At 22.6% G+C, this 24,639-nt stretch overlaps 1 protein-coding gene across 3 annotated transcripts in view; it reads left to right on the forward strand.

Moving 5' to 3' along the window:
* The window catches only part of LOC129605624 (calmodulin-A-like), a 72,539-nt gene extending 49,267 nt beyond the window's left edge, over positions 1 to 23,272 (forward strand). For 2 of the 3 annotated variants that reach the window (XM_055515501.1, XM_055515502.1), the window contains 6 exons: positions 1,556 to 1,831; positions 14,981 to 15,014; positions 18,668 to 18,769; positions 18,863 to 18,998; positions 19,090 to 19,238; positions 19,326 to 22,310. In XM_055515501.1, the coding sequence (XP_055371476.1) occupies positions 1,556 to 1,831; positions 14,981 to 15,014; positions 18,668 to 18,769; positions 18,863 to 18,998; positions 19,090 to 19,238; positions 19,326 to 19,357 (729 nt within the window). In that variant the 3' untranslated portion in view covers positions 19,358 to 22,310. Of the gene's footprint in view, positions 1 to 1,555; positions 1,832 to 13,963; positions 14,259 to 14,980; positions 15,015 to 18,667; positions 18,770 to 18,862; positions 18,999 to 19,089; positions 19,239 to 19,325 lie in introns of those variants that run through there. The other variant, XM_055515503.1, reaches the window with a different exon arrangement.
* The last annotated feature ends 1,367 nt before the right edge of the window (positions 23,273 to 24,639 follow it).

Consider the following 24,639-nt stretch of genomic DNA (forward strand, 5'->3'; position numbering starts at 1 on the left):
GAAATTTCATTTTATTGATAATAATTTGATTGACGCCTTTGAAATGTAAATGATTTCAATTGAATTGAAAATTAAGTGAAGAAAATAATATCAATAATTAAAATGAAAGATTAATAAAAGTTATAAAAATTAAAATGAATCGTCAATAAAATTGAAATCAAAGAATTAAAAGTGTTTTTGTTTTCATTCTCACTCTTCATCATTTTTCTATATATACACTCACTATACTTATTGCGATTTCCGATATTATTTTAATTTATTGAATTTTTAAAGTATCTTTTTAAAAGCTTCATAAATTATACGCTCTTTCCTTGTTATATACATACACACATTGTTCTTATAATCGAAAATATTTTAAATAACTTTCAGGTATTGAATAAATTTTTATAAATAAAGTGGAACATTCAAAAAATTATTATGAAAAATAAGGGCAGACAATAAAATAAATTTAAATAAAAAAAAAACACTTTTAATTTTTGACGAATCGAAATGAATTTTAATTTTTATTAAATTTTATGAAAATAAAATTTTTTGCAGTGAAGTATCCAAATATTTGAATATTAACCGAAATTCGGAAATAACCCATTTTGTGATTATAAAGAATAAATCTTCATTGATCCAAAAAATTGTGATACTGCACGGCAGCCTTTACAACGTAATAAACTTACTGAAATTACAAATAGATTTAGAGAATTTCTTTAAATACTACAAAATTCCCATAGAGTAGTAAAAATAATACACAAAAACTTATGAGTAAAAAAGTGTATAAAACCAATCTATAGTCTTACTGCACTTATAGGTAAAAAACTTTGAATTTCCCATTTTTGTTCTTTAATTTTGAAGTCAAATTTTCAAACCGAACATTTTTTTAATAAATTGACATTGATTTGGTAAGTTTCTTTGAGTAGAAATTAAGTGCCTCTATGAAACTGTTGTCCTTAACATTCAATTTACGTAAGTAAAGCTCCTGTAATAGTCAAAGAAAAATCAACAATCAATAATTAAAATTATATAAAAAAAATTTGCATACATACAGGGGCAAAATAACATTTTACGATTAAATTAAATAATACACAATATTTATGAACGTAAATTAATAAGTTAAACTCATTAGTATTCTAAAATAATAATAAAATTCCAAATATTAATATTTTGTATTTATTATAATAAAATATGGTCATTATTATAATAGTATACAAAATTAATTCTAGCTACATGTTTATTTAAATATTTTTAAATTCCTCCTATAATTATATTAATCTTTGAAAATTTATTGAATAATTTTCATATTAATTATAGCTTTTAATTAATACATAATAAATTCATTTTTCATATACCATTATCCTTATTTTCACAATAATACATAAAAGAAAATGTTAATTTAATTATTTATAATATATTTTATATGAAAATAAATGAAAATAAAATAAAAAAATAAATATTTAAATAGAAAACAAAAATTTTAAAACCATATTCAAAAAATTTAATTAATTATTTTAAAATTATTCTAAAAATATTTTTTTTTTTTTAATTTATATTCAAAAAACAAATATAGGCTCGTAATAAGCCAGCCGATGGTAGTGATCATCATCGTAATAAATCTGGACAAAGAGATAAAACACCAGGACCTGGACAAAAAGGTGCACCAGCAAAAGCAACAGCACATACAGCAAAACAACCAGCACCCGGTAAACAAGGTAGCAAACAATTATCATCATCAAAACAATCACTACAATTACCGCCAGCACCAAAACCAGTTGCAACAGTTGCCAAAGGCAAAAAACCAAAAAAGAAACATCAACAACATGATTTGGTTGTTACCATCGATTTGGTAAGTACATTATTGTAGAATAAATTTTAATATTTAAATTAAATATTTATATAGAATATAATAGCAAAATTTCATATTATATTCTAATGGAAAATAAACATGAATATATAATCACATAACAAAGCTATTTAGACACAAACAGTGGTAAATTCATATTTTTAAGCGGATATATTAACTTGGAACTAATATAAAATTAATTGAAGAGGCCAGAAATATTTTTGTGCTATCAAGATGTTCAACTTGTGTTTGACTCGCATATATAATAAACATGCATAAATATTTAAACAATATTTTGTAATATTAACATAATTGATATTATGAAACTGAACAACATCAACTATTTAAGGGCAGAAATATTTTTTGTGTATTTTGACTGCATTTTGACTCAAATTAATTTTGCTAGTTTTACCAACACTAAGAATTGATTTTAATAAATACAAAAAAGCAACTTAGGTAAAATCGTAGACAATTTCGTATATTGATTTAAAATTCGGATCTTACTACTTTTAATCTTGAAACAAAAGCAAACAAAATTTTAACTTTTACCGTTTATGTCCTAAAAATTCCAATATTACTAAAAATTAGTCGATTTTGAAGTTAAAGTTTCAGTAATTTAGCATTTAGTAGAACTCAAAACTATGATGACAAAAGTAGGACAAAAGTTATTAAAGCCACAAAATTTCAGAACCTTTGAAAAAACTTAAACATACAGAAAATTAACCATTTTGCATATAATTAATTTTATACTATTTTTTCTATTAAATCATAAAAATAATAAAAAAATACTTTTCATTGTTTCCAAAAAAAATACGAACCAAACCGCACCGATATTTTCAATTGGAACGTACGAGAACAATTAATTATAGAACAATTACCAAAAATTTAAGAGAGCTACAATATCATTAAGGTTAACCTTATCTATAAATTTAGGATAAAAAAAATGTACCCCTTTATAATAATTCTATTATTTTCAACCCCCCCCCCTTCCTTTCCCTTACAAAAATATTCAAATAAAAATTAATTTTTGTTTTTATTCAAATGAAAAGCATCTTTCACTTTTCCCAATTAATGATGCAATCTGATTATCATAACATTTCAATTGAATTTTTTTAGATCCTCTCACCCTATTTTTCTTCTCTTTTATAAAAACTTTTATCCTTTTAAAAATATTCAAATAATTTATGAAGACCGAACAAAAAAATAAAACTTTTCTATTTAATTTTTTTTACACAAAGAAAATTAAAACCACATTTTTATTTCCACTTAGCTATTATACACATTAAGTATATTAGGTTTATTTTCATACTAAAGATATTAATGATTGTATTAACATGCACATTTTATGTACATAATTTTATTTTTAAGCAAAGCTAATTATTATAACAAAAAAAAGTCAAAAAAAAAATAATGAGAAAAAAAGAAGGACGTTTTTATTCCAAATAATTTATGATTTTCAATTAAGACTTCTCTGATTCGGTAATAGAAAATAGTTCCAAGAACAAAAATAAAAAAAAAATAAAAAAATAGAATTTTCGTAGTTAATCCTGATGACTGAAAAACTGAAAATATGAAAAAGGAAATTAGTTTTTATACATTTTATATAATTAACGTGTATATCACAATGTAACTAGTAAGTATGTATATATAAGGATACATTTAATTATGTGAACAGTTGGGAAAAAAAATTTAGGGGAGTAATATTAAAAATTAATAAAATGTGCTGTTTATAAAAGCAAAAAATATAAAAGCAATTGCCAAAAAAAATTTACTCATAATATGAAAAAAGAAAATTTTTATTTTCAAAATTTCACCCTAAAAATTTCTGCTTAAGTATATTAGAATATTAAGTATTTCGAAAATATTCAATTTAAATTAAAATTGTAAAAACTTTTAATTAATATTTTAATTTACTCTGATTTCCAAGTCAGAAAAAAATTGCATAACATCTCTTTAATTTCCTGTTTTTTAGTTAAAATTGAAAATCTTATATAACATTGACTTACATAAATATTTTTTTTTTATTGCACAGTATATTCGTCTTCAACATTCTTGTAAATAAAAATTATTAAAAATCATTATATAAAGAGCAAATAAACAAATTTTGAACAGCAAATGTTCATATTCACAAAGAAAATATTAATTTTCATTTCAAATTCATGATAGATAACAGCACTAAAAGAATATTGGGTCAATTTTCAACCCCTTATTACAACTATCATAAGTATTACTGTGGAGGTATAGGTTTTAGTAAGTCTATCTTATTCGGTTGCAATACTGATCCGTTTATATAGTAAAGAGAAATCTGTCAGCCTATTATATCAAATATATTATCGTTTTATAAGAGACGAGCAGATACGTGGAGATAGCTAGAATTCGATTCTTAGCTATAACAGCTATTTGCTTATTCGTGATCTTACATGTGTTTGCAGTTGACTGTTACACCGGCTATTAAAATCTCCAAATCAAATAAAGAAATACTTTCTTTTTAGTGTAGCTTGCATTGGGACAAATTGAGTACAACCAATATAGATAAGCAATTATCAAATTCCAAAGAATAATAAATTGTTTATGGCATCAAATTACTTCAAAAAACGAAAACCAGAAGAGGGTTTGCTTTCAAAACTTTTGTAGTGATTTAAAGTAATGGAGAACTAATAAATTACTTCAGATCAGTTGCTTTTCTAGTTTAAAAAAATTAAACTAAGAATGTATTCAAATATTTATCCTATAACCGAACTAATTCTTGAGTATCCTTCAGTAACAACAAAATAGGACAACTCATTTTGTTATGATTTTCCAATTTTCCACCTAACAGTTCAGTTACTCAATTCTTTAAACAAAATGAAATATACAAAAAATAATCTTGTAATTTATTTAAAAAATTTAACACACAATTTGATTTTGAAAAATTTACAAAGCAAATATAATTGAATTTATGGAAGAAGAATAACCCTCCTTTCCTTGCCATTGCAACGTTCAATACATGAATCACAACACTTGTAGCGTGAATAATTCAAATAAAAAATTTTTCGTGAAACCTTTAAACGAGATTCTATAATTCTCAATTTAAAATTCAAATAAATAATGTATGACCTTGAATTGACATTTTTCCCATGGAATTTTTTGATATACATATTTATATTCATATGTTAGTTTGTATGTATACACCTGCATAATGTAATAATTAATTTGAATGCCATGTTAGACTGCTGTTCAAATTATCAAAAAATTTCTATTTTATGAGATCCATGTTTAATTCAGAAATTCACAAAAAAATTAAAAGAAAAAATTGGTTTTTCCACAATTTAATTCCTAAAATTGTGCTCTATATAGCCATACTGTTGCCCTCTATAAGCCATATATAACCAAGTCATATATGGTATAGCCATATACCAGCAATGATGTTCATTTTCTCATTCCATAAAGTTCAATATTATACTCGTACGAATGAATATTCGAATGATATTATAAAAGATTCACTTCGTTTCTATAGTGCTAAGAAATAGATGTGTAAAATAAAGGCAAATATGACAGATATATTTCGCAGCGATAACTTATGTTTCCATGAATGAATTACAACATTTTCCATGAATGAACCCGTTAATGGAGCCAGTAATTTAATAAAATGTAGTTCAAGTAGTATAAGTTCTGTCAATACATGCTACTTCAAAAATTACTCTATAATCTCAGAAAGTGCAAGGCCTACAGAATTCAAATTTTACTCAAAAAAGTTGAGTAACAGTGGCAGTATTTTGCCAGTAATATTCCAAATATTTTATTTTATCTCGGAAATTACAAACCGTAAGGTAATCAAATTTCGCATTATAGAGATTGATTATAAGACCATTATTTCAAAAAGTTTTAGTCATGATTCCAGTCTTAGCAACATTTACCAGGTATCTTTGAAAATAACTTGAAGATAATTTAGCACATATAAAATTGGTAATTGAACTGTTTCAAAAATTTCAAAGGTTGCATTCGTTAAATTTCACTGAAATGTGTTCAATATATATCAGGACAATATTTTACTAAAATTGTAACAGAAAGTTTTTTTTTTGTGAACTTTCGTTGTCTATCGCATAGCACTTGAAAAACTTTCATACATGTATCAGAGAGTTGTCACGACCAACTAATTCTTTTCTCGTTTTACATGAACTTAAATTTTTAGTATAAATACTTTCTATAATCGAATATCCTTTAAGCAATCACGTACACTCAATAAAATGTATTACAAATCAACAAAATACCTGTATAATAGCTTAATTAAATGCTTTCTATGAAATGGCAACAAAATAAAAGAGAACTCAAATCTTACATGCAAAATAGAATTTAAATGATAGTTTGGTATTCGAATAACAACAAATTTAAGGTGATGTCGTGTACATGAATATGCAATCCATGAGATTTAATATAAATTCTTTGCAGGTACAGAACACTATATGCTGTATGAATTGATTAACTTTATTTTACGACATTTTATAATAATAACAAACCACAAAGTAAAAAATACTGGTTCTATATGACATTCAATTTAGTGAGGACAACTCCTAAGAGCTTAACTTTCCGTGGCCCAAAATAGTCTTCCAATCACGAACAATTTTTTGTAATGGTAGAAGATAACAGTAATGTGTTATGAAAGTGAGGTGGCCGCGGAAAGCTTTGCAAATTTTGTTCCTGACCTTTTTCAATAATCGCCCTTGTGAGGTTTTAGGTCTTAAGAATGTTTCAAAAACGCCTGAAAAAATTAACTAAAATAAACCCATGCAGCATACTACCGAGAAGATATTAAAGAATTTAACAAATTTGTTTGTGGACGTTAAGGTTTAGATATTGGATCTTAGTGTTTGAGTGTCCTGAGAAAATCTTTGAGTATAATCCTGCAACATATCCGAATAAAGTTTTTGTTAACTATACTTGATTCATTATTGCGACTTTTACACATGACGACTGGTAGAAATATTGCACAAAAAAGGCTTTGCTATTCGAAATCTCTCTTCATGGTACTGACTATGGCAAATATGTACTCATTACGAGAAAACTTTACATACAACAGATTTATCAACGTATCTACTAAATTCATAAATCACGTGACATAGTAATGTACTAAAAAATGTGCTATAGGTACAACATGCGATTTGATATTCAATATTAATGAACTGCCATTTAATACAAAAATTCATATTGATAGAATTGGTAATACATTATCTATAAATATTGATGTCCCTATCTACTTATTACCATTACAAACCAAAATATTAAGACAGAATTTTATATGACATAGGAAGAAGGTAAATGAAACGTCAAAATACTACTTGTTTGCCTGCGATTAAATCAACAATTGAATTATTAATTTTCTTTTTATTTGTTTTTTTTTCTGGTCAGAATGAGTTCTTAATGTGTCTTAGGCTATAAAAAGGATTATATTTAATGACAAATTATATTTTACTAATCTAAAGGATAATAATGTAATTGATTTTATATAAATACGAATATTGTACAAACACACAATACACTGAATGAGTTACTTCGTATTTCTATATATAAATTAAGAGATTATTAGCTGGAAAAAAAAAAATCAGTATTTTATTACTAAATTAACTTTCATTCCCAAGCTATACAAGCTTTAGTCGATTTATTAAGTAATTGATTTAAGACTTGACACATCAAAATAATAATGAGGTTCCAACAAATTTTGAATATAATGGTGGTGTTACGCTCTGTAAGGTACCCATAACAACTATCACACCAGTTATTTTTTTATAGGTTAACGGACTATATGTAACTTAACTGTTTATGTGCGCCTATGTCTGCCATTGAAACTGGTGTTGTGTTTACAACTGATTTAAAACTGATCGTACTTCATCAACTGAATATTATATTTTCTTCTGAAACATTAGATCCGCCTCTATAAACGTTAGATTGATCGGAATATCTCAACTTTTTATACCACACATATTGTGTATATACATATATAATCTGTAGGAGCATATTTACTTACACATATTTATATGTTATGTACATTTTAATTACTCTTTTCTAGCTAACTTTCTTTTTTTCTCTTTTTTAATCCTGCTAATGTTGTAAATAAATACAATACATGTAATTAAATTGAAATTAATGCCTCTAAATACACACACTTTCCATCGTTAACGAGTATTATACCTATATGTGTATATAATTTATAAGGATATATATTGATATATTTGTTTATAAAATATGCTCATATAATAATATGTAATGTAATGTATATGTATATATAAACGTAATTCAAACCATACAAAATAATTTTAACGAGGTGGATATTAGGTGGAAATTTATTTATAATTTTCTTTGTATATACATATTTTCCTATTTTTATATATTTTTATTTCCTATTTAGATTTATATCGGAATAAAAGGGATTAAATATAGCCATATAATTGGCGACTTAATAAGGATCTAATTAGATTGTCAAAGACAAATAACAATAATAAAAATGAAATATAAAAAAAAATATAGGTGAAATTAAATAAACATTCGTTTGTTCATATATCTTTTTTTTTTGGTTTTCATGAAGGAAAAATGTACGTGATAATAGTAGGGAAGTCAAAAAATATTTATATAATATATTTTATTCACAAAGAAATTTGATAACTACCGTCATTGTATGTATGTACGCATAAATTTTAAATGGAAAAATTTATTATGTCGGCAATATCATCAACACCTTATAATTAAGAATCTAAAATATCAAATTAAATACTATAAACTGGGCACATTAAGAAATTTTCATTACGTTATTTATTTCACATATCCTTTAAAATATAAAATTAACTTCCTTCAATCTTTAATTATATAGAATTTTAAAATTTTCAATAAAAATACGTTGTCCTCTCTCAACCAACCTATATTATTGAAATTTAACATTTCATAAAATTTCTAATTATATTCAATTTTCTATTTTATTAACATGTAATTGAGGTTACACGGAAACGTGAAAATTAGAAAAAATTAAAATTTAACTTTAATATAAGCCAAAAAAATATAGAAGTCGATTGTGTCAAAATTTTCATATATTAAATTAATTTAATCAATTAAAATTCCACAAAATCCAGAAACCACAATAATTGGCTGTTTTTAACATTAAAATGCAATCAAAAATGTTAAATAATTACATGTCTCATTAAATTTTATTACTTTGCATTGCCAAATGTTGTAAATTGTAAAAACAAAGAGCAAAACCTTTTAAAAATATTAAATAATAAAATAAAATATTTAAATTAAATTAAATAAATTTTAATATTTTCAGTGTATTTTCTCAACAAAATTTAGAGAAGAAAATGACTGCACATTTTATATATTTTATATAAAGGATTCAACTTTAGACAGAATCACGATTATAGAAGACTAGATAAGACTACAATAAGGTCTTATTCTCTCAAATCGGATAAAAAATAAAAAATTTATTGTATTGTGGAATAATGTCAGGTCCTTTCGTAATGTTATCGAAAATTTTATACACATGTTTAGGTACACTCTTTTTTACACTTTATATTAGATAAATCATTGCTCAATTTAAAAAAAGAAAAAACATTCATACACGCGTATATTTAAATTTAATTTCTTAATTACTTTGTCAACCCACGCATTTGAAATAATTAAATATTTGACGTTGCAAAAATTACAAGAATTTCATTAAAGGGAAAATGCCAAAAAATTTTTTAAATATCAAATGTTAATGTCATAAAATTGTGTTTTTTATTTAAATTATTTAATTATAAATACTTTTGTTATATATACAAAATTATTTGTGAATGGAAAATAAATATTTTATATAGAATTAAAAATTATTATAGTTTATACAAATTAAAATATATATTATATAGTTTTCTCTAAAATACGGAAATTTGCAAAATTTGAATAGTGCGAATTCATTCATTCAGTTGTACAACAATAATTTTCGAAATTAACAGTTTCACAATTCGGCATTATGCCAAAATTTCGTAACAAAACATTTAAAACTATTCCGTTTTTATAAATAAATTAAATTTGCATTCAAATGGCATGTTAAACATGTAATAATTATGTACGAAAAAAATTTACAAAGTAAAATTTGAAAAATGCATGCAACCCTAATTATTGTAATTAAAACTACATTTTCTTTACTCTTTAGAATTAATTAATACGTTCTTTTGTCTCATTACATTAAAATTATTTTTTAGCTAAATACTAACTTCAAAAATGTTAAGCGTTTTGATTACTGCGTTGTAGTAGGTATTAATTATTTGTCAATATTATTATTTACGATAAATTGAAAATTTTAGTAAAATTAAATAATCGAGAAAAATAAAATTTTGATTAAAAATATATCGTGCATTATTAGCAAAATTCGTCTGTGTTGTAAAATAAGTTGCAAATTAGAGCGTTCACTTTGAAAAACGGCCATTAAATTTTACTTAAATTTACGAGAAACTCAACAGGCATTAAAACAATAATGCAAGATATGGAATAGAATTTATTTATTATTAATAATTTTCTCGAAAAACCCATTGCTCTAATCAAAATATTGAGAAAAGTTCATCCTATGAAATTATAAAATTATTTTGGTTATAATATTGGCTGAGTTCTTTCGTAAATTTAGGTTCATATGTTATACAGTTATACATCAAATACATATATTGTAGACGAAAAAACCAATAACAAGTTCAAATAAAAAAGGTGAGATTAACTTGAGTTTAACCATCGTAAAATATAATTATGACTGAATTTTTTTTTGCCAAAATGATGTGAAGTAATGAAGACAACAGAATATTTGAATACTTTCAATTAATCCTATAGTCTTAATATTTATAACAATTCGAAATATACAGGAAGGCAAAACCTTTTTTTCTGTATTTTAAAAATTTCAAAAAAAAAAAAAAATAATAATAAATTAATTCTAAAGTAATATATAAAAAAATTTTAAAATAAAAACTTAAAAAATTAAAAAAAAAATGCAAAACCAAAAAGGAAATTCAATAAAATTGAAAACTTTTTCAAGATGCGAAAAATAAATCTAAAGAAAGAACAGCAACAATAATATTTTTAATAAATGGCGCCTTCCAAGAAATAATAATTTAATTAAAATTCTCCGTTATTTTATAGTTTTCGAAAATTATTATTATAACGGGAAATCTTTTATCTTATAAATAAATTCTCCACAAAAATGAACCAAAACAAAAAATTATTATTTTGTTTTTTTTTTTTTTTTAATTTATAAAATTAATTATTTGTTTACAAGTACGAAAGAGTGAATCATAGAATTTTCTTTTAAAAACAAATGCTTAACATGCATAATAATATCTACATACACACACATTTATCTATATGTTCCAATAACACATATGCGTATATGAAATTTAGCTTTTTAGTTTTACAGACATAGATGTTCCAAAAATATATCTTCAAAATTGTATAGTAGGTACATATACACATATCAGCCACTGATTTATATTCACATATTAGAACTGTTCCAGACTATACCCGCATAAATTTATTATATGTGTGTTTGCATATTTGCAGCTATCTATATATGTAACCATATTAAAATATGAATATTTAAATGGAATGTACTTAGTATTTGACATAATTCCAAAAAAAAAATAAAATTGTCGCCAACATTCAATTAGATAGAAATCTAACCATACTAATATTATTGTATAAAGTTAATATTATTAAATATTATAAAATTTATATGACATTTAATTCAAAATTATGTTTCATCTTTAAATTCTTTCAGAATTTCAATATACATCAAATAATTCTTCATCATATACAGGTTCATATATGTATACTATACTCAGTAATATTCCATTTTCTTTATCTATTTCTCAATTTCTTCCTCTCTTATTCTGACATGTTCAAAAATCTCAAATTGAACTATGTTCTAGTTTGGTGTTTGACTTAAAAAAGAACTAAGATTTTCAGTTCATTTACTGTGTGAACTGCGGCCAAGTATCAAGTTAGTGTTAGTCGGAATTTATTTCTCAATTAACGTACGCTCTTATTTCATATGAACTAATAGCAAAGTTTTTTTTTAGTATTTTAGTGTTACAATTTTTTTTAGATTTCTAGCCTAAGTTCTAAATAATTTTTGTTTTTTTTGATAAATTTCATTGATTTTTTTGATATTTATTTAAAGAAAAGCCATTTTTCTCTCAGTAATTTTCGAATAACTTGTTAGTAATAGTATATACACTATATTTATACATATAATATGTATAAAATTTTGTATATAGGTACGCATATAATTTTTTAAATATTTTTTTGTATTGAATTATGCTAATCAAAATATTTTACCAAAATTGACTAAAGAAATGAAACGATACTGCACTTCAACATTTTGCATTTATTTTGCATGTAAATATTTTTCGCTAAAAAAGATTTTTCGATATAACAACTACACTGCACGTTCACGTCTCTTTTTTGAACAAATTCAAAGAGAGTAGGGTAAAAAATAGCCAATTTAATTAAAATTTACTCATTTTAAACAATTCCACTGACTATAGAAAATTTTCTCTATTACTATTTTTTATAATTTGTAAATAAAATTTTTTGTTGGCGTTATAGAAGATCAAAATCATCTTAAAATTTAATCTGTAAAGGTATAATTTCATTGATTATAATCAAAATTTTACTCATTAATACAACAGTATTAACTCATACGATCGAAAGCAAATTCTTTTCTAAAAGAATTTTTATAAACTAAAATTCATTGACTTTTGTATTTATAAAAAAAAAATAGCTAATGAAAATTTAATTAACTATTAAAAATTTTATATTACAAAAAATTCCAACAAAAATATTAAAGAACAAAATATTCATATGAACTTTTTCTATATAGCTACTCGTATAAGTTCAAAAATACGGCATATTGCAAGGCAAAAGCATTTTATTGAATATATAAAGAAAAACATCTTTAATTTAAAAATAAATAATTTTTATTTTATTTATGAAAACAAACATTTTAGACAAATGAAATTTTCCATTTTTATCTATGTAAATAGCTCTTTACGATCTTTTCGGCATGCGAACTGAAAAGTAAAAAATCAGAAAAATTTTTAGGAAATATCTACTAAAATTTTTTGTTCGAAAAACAAATTAAATTAAAATAGAAAAGTAAAAAAAAACAGATAGAACAATATTGTACAATCATAAGATGTTTTCGAACATTTTATATGTTCGAAACACTTTTATTATACACTTAAAAATGGAACGAAATTCAAATATTTGATGTTCTAAACAAAATACAATTAGTGTCCAAAAATATTCTATCTAAGCATTTCTAACAAATCAACATTACGCTTTGAATGTTGTCATCCAAATTCGTTGAATCTGCAAGTGACGCTATATTATTAAGTTCGTTTAAAATTGGATTCCCAACAATGTTTTTAAATAGAATTGTTTGATTTGCTGAAAGTCTTTAACAAAAAATAATATTGTATGTTATTCATATTCATTTATAGATATAAAATATCACAATATCATATATATAGTGATGAAAATGTCCAATCAAACACTTTTTAAATTCATACCAAAAATTAATTAAACAGCATTATTCTAGTAATTCAAAGAATCATAAATTGTTTAATAAAATATTTGATAATTGATATTTCATTGTTTTAAGACCAAAAATGCCGTACCAGATAAGTTGATTTAATTAAAAATAAAAGCGTCTATGTCAAAATGCAGATCTAGAATTAGTTTGACTCATTCAGCAATTGAAAACGTACTCTTGAATATGTTAAGCTGACGTGACAATGTCCAACCATTTGTTTTTAGTTTCGTTTCGACAATCATACATGTATGATTTACTCGCAAAATTACTTTTAATTTCCTCATACAAAACCAATGTTAATGTTAATATTCTAAACTGAAAAATAAATTAATAATCAATTTCTTCAAATTAAATTTAACATTGAACATAAAAATAAGACAACAATCAACCGCAACAAATATTATTCAGTGACTGATTTTCTCTCTTCGACCAAAATTCTTATTTCTAGTGAATTTTTTCAAAAAAAAAAATATAAGAGAAAATAAAAAAAATAATAAGATTTTTTTTCCTAAGACGTTTTTAAGTAATTTCATTAAAAAAAAAGAAATTAAAGAAAAATATGCTGAATAAAAAATAAGTAAATCAAATTATTAAATTTATTAAAAATATATTGAAAATAATTCAGAAATTTTTGAATATTTTAAAAAAATAAAATTATTTTTTTTTTAAATAAAATTTGAATTTAAAATTAAAAATACAATAATATAAAAACATCTAGTATATCTAGAGTTATTAAATAAATAAAGCTGGAAAATGGCAGATACAGAAATCGCAAATTGCGATGAAAATTACGCTAATGAATATAAAAGATTACAGTCCTTATCAAGTCAAGATGAAATCCGACATTGGTGTGTAAGTTGATATTTTATAATGTTTACAAGTTAAGTTGCATTATACATGTATAACCATACTTGTTTATTATTATACAAAATAAATAAATTACGTTAATTGAATTTCTAAAGTAAATACTAAAGTGAGTAAGAAAACAAATGTATAAATATGTGCCTACGTATGTATGTATGTGTGGGTACATATACTAAAATCATCTCTATAGAATTTCTTTGATATTTTTTAAAAATAACAAATAAAAATGACAGTTTTGTAAATTAATAAGTAAAATAGAATTTTAAATTAAAATTTATAAATTACAATTTTGACATTGCCATGAAGTTCATTAAATGTGAATATTGATTCTGATGGCTTGAGTTTTGTAAATAAATTTTAACAGCAATGATTGTGGTTCTTTCAGACAACTCTCTAGGCTTTAAATTAGCAACGGAATGGAAAAAAATTAAGCAAATTGCTCATTTTTATTATTGTCGAAAATTTTAATTTGATTTTGCAATTTTTGAAATGAAAATGTTATTGCTATATAGTTGGCTCATTAGTATGAGAATAACCCATACAAATGATTTTTTTTCATCAAAATTTAATTTGAATTGTAACAAAATTAAAGATGAAATGAATATGGAACTGAAATATTAAACTAAATTTTGTAAACTATTCTTTTATAAAAAAAATCTTAATAAATATTTACACACATATTTTAATATTTTTTTCTTTTATATTTTCAGTCCGAATATGGTCTTTCAGAAGAGCAAGTTGCAGGTAAATATAAAAAAATTTTTTAATTGTTCGTTGAGAACTTAATAAATAACTCACCATTTTTAAATATTTATTTTAAAAACACGATTAGAGGGTTGTTACACGATCTATGATAAAAGAAAATTCAAGAAAATTCGTTAAGAAGAAAATTCAATTGCGGTACCATGCATAAAACTCTTTCAATCTAAATTTTTCTCTTAGTACCTTTTTAGGATCTTAAATTTCAAAGTTATGGTAACTGAATATTCTCTTCTAACTTCCTTTTAGAATTACAAAAATAAGAAAACAATAACAAGTAAACTACAGTAAATTAAAAATAATAGATGCAAATTTTAACAAATGTTAATTTTCGATACAACACTTTTAACACACTAACTCTAAAAAATATCTTCATTGTTTATTTTCATATCACCTGTATGGTAATGAAAACATCTTTCGCAGCACAAACAATACAATCATACGTTCCGGCAGCCTTTAATATGCAAAAAATAGGAAAAGAATAAAAATAAACTTTTTTAATTCATAAAAATTTACATTTTTATTTTGCAAATCAATAGGAAAATTTTTTATTTTTATACTCGTATTATTTTTTTGATACAAAAATTTAATATATAAAAAAATTTATTCACAAACCAATTAAAATTCACGTGAGAATAACGAATTATCCATTGAGTTTAATATGAAATGGACACACCTTTGAATTGGTAAAAATTACGTAACTGTTAATAAAAGCAAAAAAAATTAAACAAAAAATTTGTTATTTTTGTTTTTTGCTTTTAAAATAAATCCTTTTTTCTCTAAACTTTAAATAACGTTTCTAAAAAATTTTTATTTGGTTTCTGTTCTGTATTGTCGAAAAAAATAAAAAAAAATCAGAAGGGAAATAATTTCACGTACAAAACGAAAAATATTTCGAGGGAAACTAAAAAACATAAATAAATTGGCATAATGTTGTCGTTTAGCGTTTTTTTTTCATTCACATACATATTGTCAAAGTTATTTTTCCTATTATATTTATTTGTTTCACGTCAATGTTCTTTAACCTGTTATGTCAAGCTAATATATCAAAGCAGTTTGCAATCATTTACGGTTTAAAACAATCCAAAATGTTTAGCGAACCAATAAAAACGGAGACGAACCAATATTTGTTGGAAGAATGTTCGGCCTTAATTCGGAAAAATTTGAAGGCAGACGAACGCTATAAATTTATCAATAGCTTGTGCACAAAGGCTCTTTGTTTGGCATATTTTTCAATAAAATTATCAACTTTAACGACCTATTATCAAAATTTTGCTACGAAATTAATTATTTATCGGTTAACAGTGTGAGTTATCTGCACGTTGCTAAAATATCTCACAACACTATTTCAAGATTCGATTTCAAAATTCGATTTTAACTTTTACTCTTGCTCTCACTTGTGAAAAAATTAAACGATAACACTGTTTATGACAATCATTATGTGTACATTATAGACAAGTCACGTTCTTCAAATCTGTACTAAAAAGGATATCCGTTTAAATTATATTATTTTTCTTTTTTTCTCTAATTTTTTATATTTCACTTCTTTCTAATTTAAAACTGTAGTTATTCCCACCCTCTTGTTAAATTATTGTAGTATTTTTTTTTGTTATTTTAAGTCAAATCGACAGCAAAAATTTTGTACAAAAATTTCCACTACAGAACTAAATTACAAAAATAGCAAAAATAAAAATCAGCAGAAAAATTCATTAATCTATCAAACTTGAAGCACATAAAAGTTATAAAGAAAAATATTGAAACAGAACAAGATTTTATTTTTTATTTTATTTTTTTTTTTACACACTACTGAACTCTGCACAACACATAATGAAAAAAATCCTTTTAAATTAAACTTTTATCCTCTACATTTATACGAATGGTATATAGAGGGCGAAAAAAAAGTTAAAGTTTTCCCAAGTTGTAAAAACGAGAGAAGAAAAAAAATAAACTGTTGGTAGCATCAAAATTTTTTGTATTTTTATATTTATTTTTTTTATACACCCTTATTATTTTTTTATTTTAGAAGTACGATAAAAAATATTTGAATTAAATTCAGGGTTTAACGTTTATTATATTTCAGTCTATAATAACAAATAAAATCAATGGGCGCCCTTGTAAATTTTTTAACAATTTTTACATTACCTCAATTCAAAAATATTGAAATTTAAGAGTTTCTCCTTCCAACATAGTTGTTTTTTATATGTAAAATTTAACAACCGAATACAAATTAAGAATGATTATTGACATTGTCATATGATCGCGACGAACCCAGTAATGTTTTTGGTACCATTGTTAACCAATTTGTGAGAGTTTTAAACAATTGCTGCTATCTGGAACTATCGAATGGAATTTCTATACCTTAAACTAAAAAATCACCAAATCGAATGTTGTCGAATGTTCGCTAAATTCGTTCGATTCACTTAGCCATTTCCTTCGTCAATTATTATGGAGTCCTATACTTTAAATTGAAATATAAACTCAATGCAGAAAACTTTCTCGTATGTTATACCTTGTAAAATATACTTAAATAATTACTTACATAACCATCTATTTAACAACAACAATCAAAATTTAAGAAAAACACTTAAGAAGATAAGAAAATGATTCAAAAAATTGTTCTTTCACTAACTTAGGACCCTATAATGCCCTGCTTAGGAACTGTCTTTGTGTGTTTGTTATATGAAGAAACTAATATTATAAGTTTATCGTCTTTTTGCAAATATGTTGCAATATGGTTTTGGTAGTTTGTTTTCTTTTTTACATTTATCTTTTTTATATTCATTTTGCTTTGTTGCAGAAACTTTTTAAATTTTTTGCAAGAATAGATTGCAAATTAAAATACTAAAGATAAAAGGATTTTAAAAAATATCGCAGAATTAAGAAAGATTATCCTTGTAAAAATCGAGAACAAAATGACTAGGTTTTTTTTTGCAAAAGCAAAATTCTAAACTTTAATTAAGTATTAAGTTCTTTAAGCCATTATGTTCTCTTATGTTGATGAAGAAAGAACAAAAAATATACCTAGTTAATTTAAATGAAAAGTAAACAGGATGGAGAATATAGGTGGATCATGTCATATTGCGTTACAAAAAAATAAGAATGTGCTAATTAATAAGCTGCTAAATTTATGTTAATTAGTGACATTATAAATTATTGTTGCATTGTATGCATACTGCATTCTTAAACAAAATGCAAAGTTAATATTTAAGAAACGTATTATCGCGTAAATTAAAAATGAATGCAACTTTATACTTTTAAGAACATAAAAAATGTCAACTGTGTTACTTTTTTTAATTTTAATGTCAAGGACATTTTTATAAATCAAAGCATATTTGAAAAAATCTTTTCAACCAAAAAAACTCATATTTTACTTTATTGTTTTCACTAAAAGTCCCAGTTGTATTGTTGTGGAATATTTAAAGCAAAATAAACAGTATGAAATCACAAAAGAAAGTTGTTTTTTTTTTTATTAAAAGAAAACAACTTAAACTTGTGAATTTCTGATGAAAGCAAAAATTCACCTGATAATTGCACCTGACCTTTAGGCCTTTATAATTCTCGTCCTTTTTTTTTAATTATTTTAAAATTTACTTAAAAAATATCTTTTTAATAAATATTATATTTTATTTATTTTATAGAATTTAAAGAAGCATTCATGTTATTCGATAAAGATGAAGATGGAACAATTACAATGGCTGAACTTGGTGTTGTTATGAGATCTTTAGGACAGCGACCAAGTGGTAAGTACTTAAGTAATTTTATAGTTTATAATATAAACTTATATTTGTCCATATGTACATGGAATAATATTTGAATTTTTTTTTTTAATCTAGAAACTGAACTCAGAGATATGGTTAACGAAGTGGATCAAGATGGCAACGGAACAATCGAGTTCAATGAATTTCTACAGATGATGTCCAAAAAAATGAAAGGTGCTGATGGTGAGGATGAATTACGGGAAGCATTCAGGTAAAATATTACTTTTTTTTTAATATACATACAAAATTATCAATCATTATAAATAAATATAATTCATATAATTTTTTTCAATTAAATATAGAGTATTTGATAAAAATAATGATGGCTTCATATCATCAAGTGAATTGCGCCATGTTATGACAAATCTGGGTGAAAAACTATCCGAAATGGAAGTAGACGATATGATTAAAGAAGCTGATTTGGATGGTGATGGTCAAGTTAATTACAGTGGTAAGTGTATAATAAAAATTTTTATATTTATTTTTTAGAAAACGAAACTTTTTCAAAAACACAATTGCTTTTACTTTATATTTTTAGATTTTGTAATGCTGTTAACTAAGCGCAACTAGTGCCGAATTTGTAATCGTCGAGGGAGTAAGAAACCAAAAAGTGTTAAAGAATGAGCCTAATAAAATATAAATTTTTTATAAATTATGTATGTATGTATATGTAAACCTGCAAAAAAGACAAAAAACAACAAGAAACAATTATAAAAATAATATAGAAAAAAATACAAAACTCCTTTCTCCTCAACTATATACAACAATTTTACCACCAAAGGAAAGGAAGAACAAGAATTTAAAATGAATAAAAAATAAATAAAATACATACACAATTATAAATAATTTTACTGATTATGGTTATCAACGGAAAAGAGTTTTTTTTATTTTTAAAAATAAAAAATAAAATTATAAGAATATGAAAACGATGTGCTCTGTAACTTCAAGGACCAGTCTATACTAATAATAAAAATAAAATCATTTATTAATAAAAAAAAAAAACAAAAAATTAACAAAAAATCAAAATAAAATGTATAGATAAATCTAAGAATTTTTGTAAAAATGCTCTCCATATATTAAATTTCAACAATTATGGAAACCCTTGACGATTATATAAAAATATAAAATTGAGTGGAAGGGATATCCACCAAAAACAAATATATAAAATAAACAAAAAAACAACAACAAACATTTAAGAACAAAATTTCCTTATTTCGGATCTCTTTTGCCTATTCTCCACAATTCTCATCACATCCACAATCCCTCCCCCTCCTATCTTTTTTGCTATAATAGAGCAAAACAATTTCTTAGTTATTATATTTTAAATTTTTTTATCACAAAATTTTCATTACATACCTAATAATGAATTGAAATTATTCAAATAATAAAGCAAAAACAAGAAATAAAATATTATTTAACAATTAAAAAAATATATGTACCTAGATACATAATATTAAATATCACGTAATTTAAAATAAAAAACAGAATTTTTTTTAGGCTTTCTTGTTTTTGTTTTTTTTTTTGTATAAAAATTTAGTGGATTAAACTAAATTTAAAATTTCAGTATAAACATAAAAGTTTAAATAAAATTTGTAATAATCATATACATAATTTAAAACAAAAGATTAAGAAAAGGAACACTAAAAGACAACTTATTAAAAAACAACCAAAAACAAAAATAAAATAATTTAAAATTTAAAAAAAAAGTATATAAAACTTTAGCTAAAAAACTGTAACAAAAAAGAAAATTTTTGTAGTCAAATATTTTTATTAAAATTAAAAAAAAAAAACCAAAAAAATATTAAAAAATAAAGCAAATACCAACATTGTAGATATGTCATACAAAAAAAAAGGAATTACTTTAAATTTAGTAAATTAATAAAAAAAAATATAAACGTCTAGGTAAAAACTACACAAAAAAACAAAAAAAAAAATAAATAATCAATGAGAATATCATAAATGTCAAAAACTGAAAATATCGAAAAATAAATGTCAAATAAATACATATATGAAAAACTTAAAAAAAAAAATTATCATAATTAAGTAGGTTAATAATAATAAATTTTCAATAAAACCATAAATTCAGAAAAATATTCAAATCCAAAAAACTAAATTTTTTCAACCATTTCATTGCAACATTTTAACGGAACTGTCATGCAAACCGTAAAATTTAATGATAAAAAAGGTTTATAATTTTTTTTAAATTTCACAAATATAAGTACATAAAATATTTTCAATTGAAAAATTCTAAATCTAATAATTTGATTTCAAATTCAATTGTTCCTGTTTTTAAAGCCCTGTATTTAAAATCTGAAACGTTCAAGCAATTAACAAACGCATATATTCTATTTTTGAAAACCTACTTATTTTTACATAATTCAAATAACTTTCTGCAAACTTAAAAAGGATGAAATAAATTTTATATTAAAAACTTATTTAAATTTAAAAAAATGTTTAGCTATGTTTGATAGCTTTGAACTTCCCTTGAACCAATAAAACCAATATTTATAGGAATAGAATGGCATATTATAATAAATTTAAGTGAAATTTTCTAAATTTTAATTGCAATAATAAAAACTACAGTGGCTAAACCGTGATTATGTTATTTTCTTAAAATAATTTACAATAAAAACTCTTATTTTAAAATAAAAAAAATAATATATAGAATCATACAGTAATTTAGTATAGAAGGCCTATTATTTATCTTCCAAGATTTATAATAAATTATTCTGAAGCATACAATTATAATATATATGATCTACATTCATCCATCTGTCTCCGGAAAATCAATATTATAATTAAAAATCCCCCATACATATACGTGAATATACATATTTGCAATACATTCACTTGATCTCAAGTGAAATTTTATAATTAATTCGATAATTAATTTTAAAATCAGAATTGAACAACTAAATAATATAATGTATTGCAATAAAAAATTCGAATCGATTGTATACTCGTATATTTATATGTATATACTTGATATAAGAATGAAAAAAAAAAACAGAAACTATGAATACATAAGTGATCATATTACACAAATTTTCATTTTATATAGAAGAATGTATGTATATGGTAAATGTAAAATATCGGTGTGCATAACTAAAATATTTTAACAAAATAGTTATATAAAAGAGTAAATATATATATATATATATACACAATTATATGTATATATATATATATATATATATATAAAATTGTATGATTGCATTATACAAATAATTAACATTTACTTATTTAACTGCAGAATGTAACAATACAAGAATCAAAATCATATAACTATTAAATATGATTATAGTAAAATATTAAAATTTACTGATAATTATGTGAAATATCTTGTTTAACGTATAATCTGTATATAAAATATTTATAATAAAATACACTTATTTTCTTTTATATAAATTTTATTATACACATATAAATTATATTATAAAATCCCATATAAAACATATATACAAAATATCTTTGTCCTTAACTTTTATCTATACTTATAAATAATTTTTTTATTTACCATATTTAAATATTATGTTTTATCTCCTTTTTTTTATTTATTTTTTTGTAAAATATTTTCTATTAATTTTTATCGTGTACATAAATATGTATATATAATAAAGTCAATAAAAATTTAGAATTATTAAAATTACTATTTTACAATTTTTTATTTATTTTATGTTTTGTTTTCTTTTTAATTTATGTACACAGGAAAAATCTGATGCATTGACATATTTCAGCAAATAAAGCAATTTATTTTATTTAATTAAATCTAAATAAAGTATCGAACTTTCGGTAAATAGTTAAAGTAACACTTCGATATACAGTCACATTTGCTTAAGAGTACAAACAAAATTTCTAGAATATTTTCAACTAAAAGCAATTTTTTCATTTATAACGCTAAATTATACTTATAACACCATTTTAATAATGTGTATTTTTTTATAAACATTTAATCATTTGCATAATGCATATAATTAATTATTGAACTTATCAAACAAAAATGTTAAATGCTATTGGCTTGTGCCCGTTAAACATGTACATACATATATTTAAAATAAAATATCATTATTTTTTATGAAAAACAATATGTTTTTAAAATATGTTATCTAAAAAGGTTTTGACTGTCAATCGAATGAAACTTTGGGTGAAGTAATTTGCTTTTGAAAAATTAAATATTTCAATATTTACATTTCAAATAAACTTATAAAATAATTATTTTGCATTGAAGAAATTAATATTTAAATTGTTTTGACAACACTAAGAAAAAAATAGACTATTGTTCATTACATTTTAAAATTACATTTTTTGATAATTTCAATTTAAATCTTAAATAATATTTTCATATATTAAGTAAAATTTATTAAGTAAAAATTTCAGTTTATATGTTTTCCAATTATTTTTTGTATAGAATTATAAACATTGTTATATGCAGTCCTTACATTTTTTTAATCTATATTAAAACTGATATCACTTTAATAAATATATAATAATATTAAGTCGTATGAAAAAAATTAGAACATTGATTAATATCAATGTAAAAAAAGACGAAAAAATAAAGTATTTAATTTTGAATGGCTCTTTGCATAAATGACCCAATTCAAAATTAAAATATTATAATTGATTGAGTATATCATAATAATATTTAATTTTAGATTAAAATATTGTAATATCAATAATTATTCTATATATATTTATATTATTTAATAATATATAAATAAATTTATATTATAATTGGCTGTGAGTCATTTTTGCATAAAGTCTATCACTAATTGGCACCATATAATACATATAAATTATATTATTTTTCACATTTATTTAAATTAATTTGATTCTTTTCTTTTTCCTCCTTTTCTCTTCAACTAAATTCTAATCAATTATGAACCTAAAACAAGAAAAAAGTGAAATATTATTTAAAATGCATATTGTTTTTTATTAACAAATTTTTTTTAATCAAATAATTTTAATAGATAAAATTTATCATTTTAATAAAAATGAAGAGTATAAATATAATTAATGAATGCAATAAATTTTATTTATATTAATTTATAAATCTATTAATTTTTTTCATATTTTTGTTAATTATTATGTAGAATTTAATAATATACATATATTATTATAGATATAATTTAGATTACTGTTAAATAAGGGATTATTCATTCTAGTAAGATTTTGAAATATTTGATTAATGTTTATGAAAAGCATATTTTTAAATAAAACAATCTTAACCAGTAGATATTCACAATTTTTCTACAAGTTTTAATAAGCCAAGAGAAATTAGCAAAATATAAATAAAATTAACTAAACTTCGGACTCTCAACTGATTTATCAAATCAACAATTAAAAAACAAAAATATTTTATTTGGAGATTCGTTTTATATAAATTATCATTACAAAATTGGAAGATAAAGCTATTCACCTTCAGCTCCCTTTTTAATCTCCCCACAAAAAAATTAACAAACATAATGTATTAATAATTTATAATTTGCTTTTCAAAAACACAATTTTTAATCAACAAAATGTTTTAATTTAATGAATATCCCTATTTAATTCATGTATTTTATATAAATAAATAAATTTAAAAACAATACAATATTATAATATATTATATACACATACACTTATATAATTATAAATTATCAAAAAATAGTTATTTAAGTAAAACCCAAAGGAAAAAAAACAAAAAAAATATAAAAAATACAACCAAAATATAGAATAATTTGGAATGGTGTATCGATATTGTTATATTGGTGTTTGATGTTATCAATCGTATATACATATATAGAGAAAATCTTATATATAAATAGATAAAACATGTTTATAAAATATAAAATATACACAGAAAAAAAATTACA

This window comes from Condylostylus longicornis, unplaced genomic scaffold (assembly GCF_029603195.1).
Source record: "Condylostylus longicornis isolate FDR11 unplaced genomic scaffold, ASM2960319v2 ptg000013l, whole genome shotgun sequence".
NCBI classification, from domain to species: Eukaryota; Metazoa; Arthropoda; class Insecta; order Diptera; family Dolichopodidae; genus Condylostylus; species Condylostylus longicornis.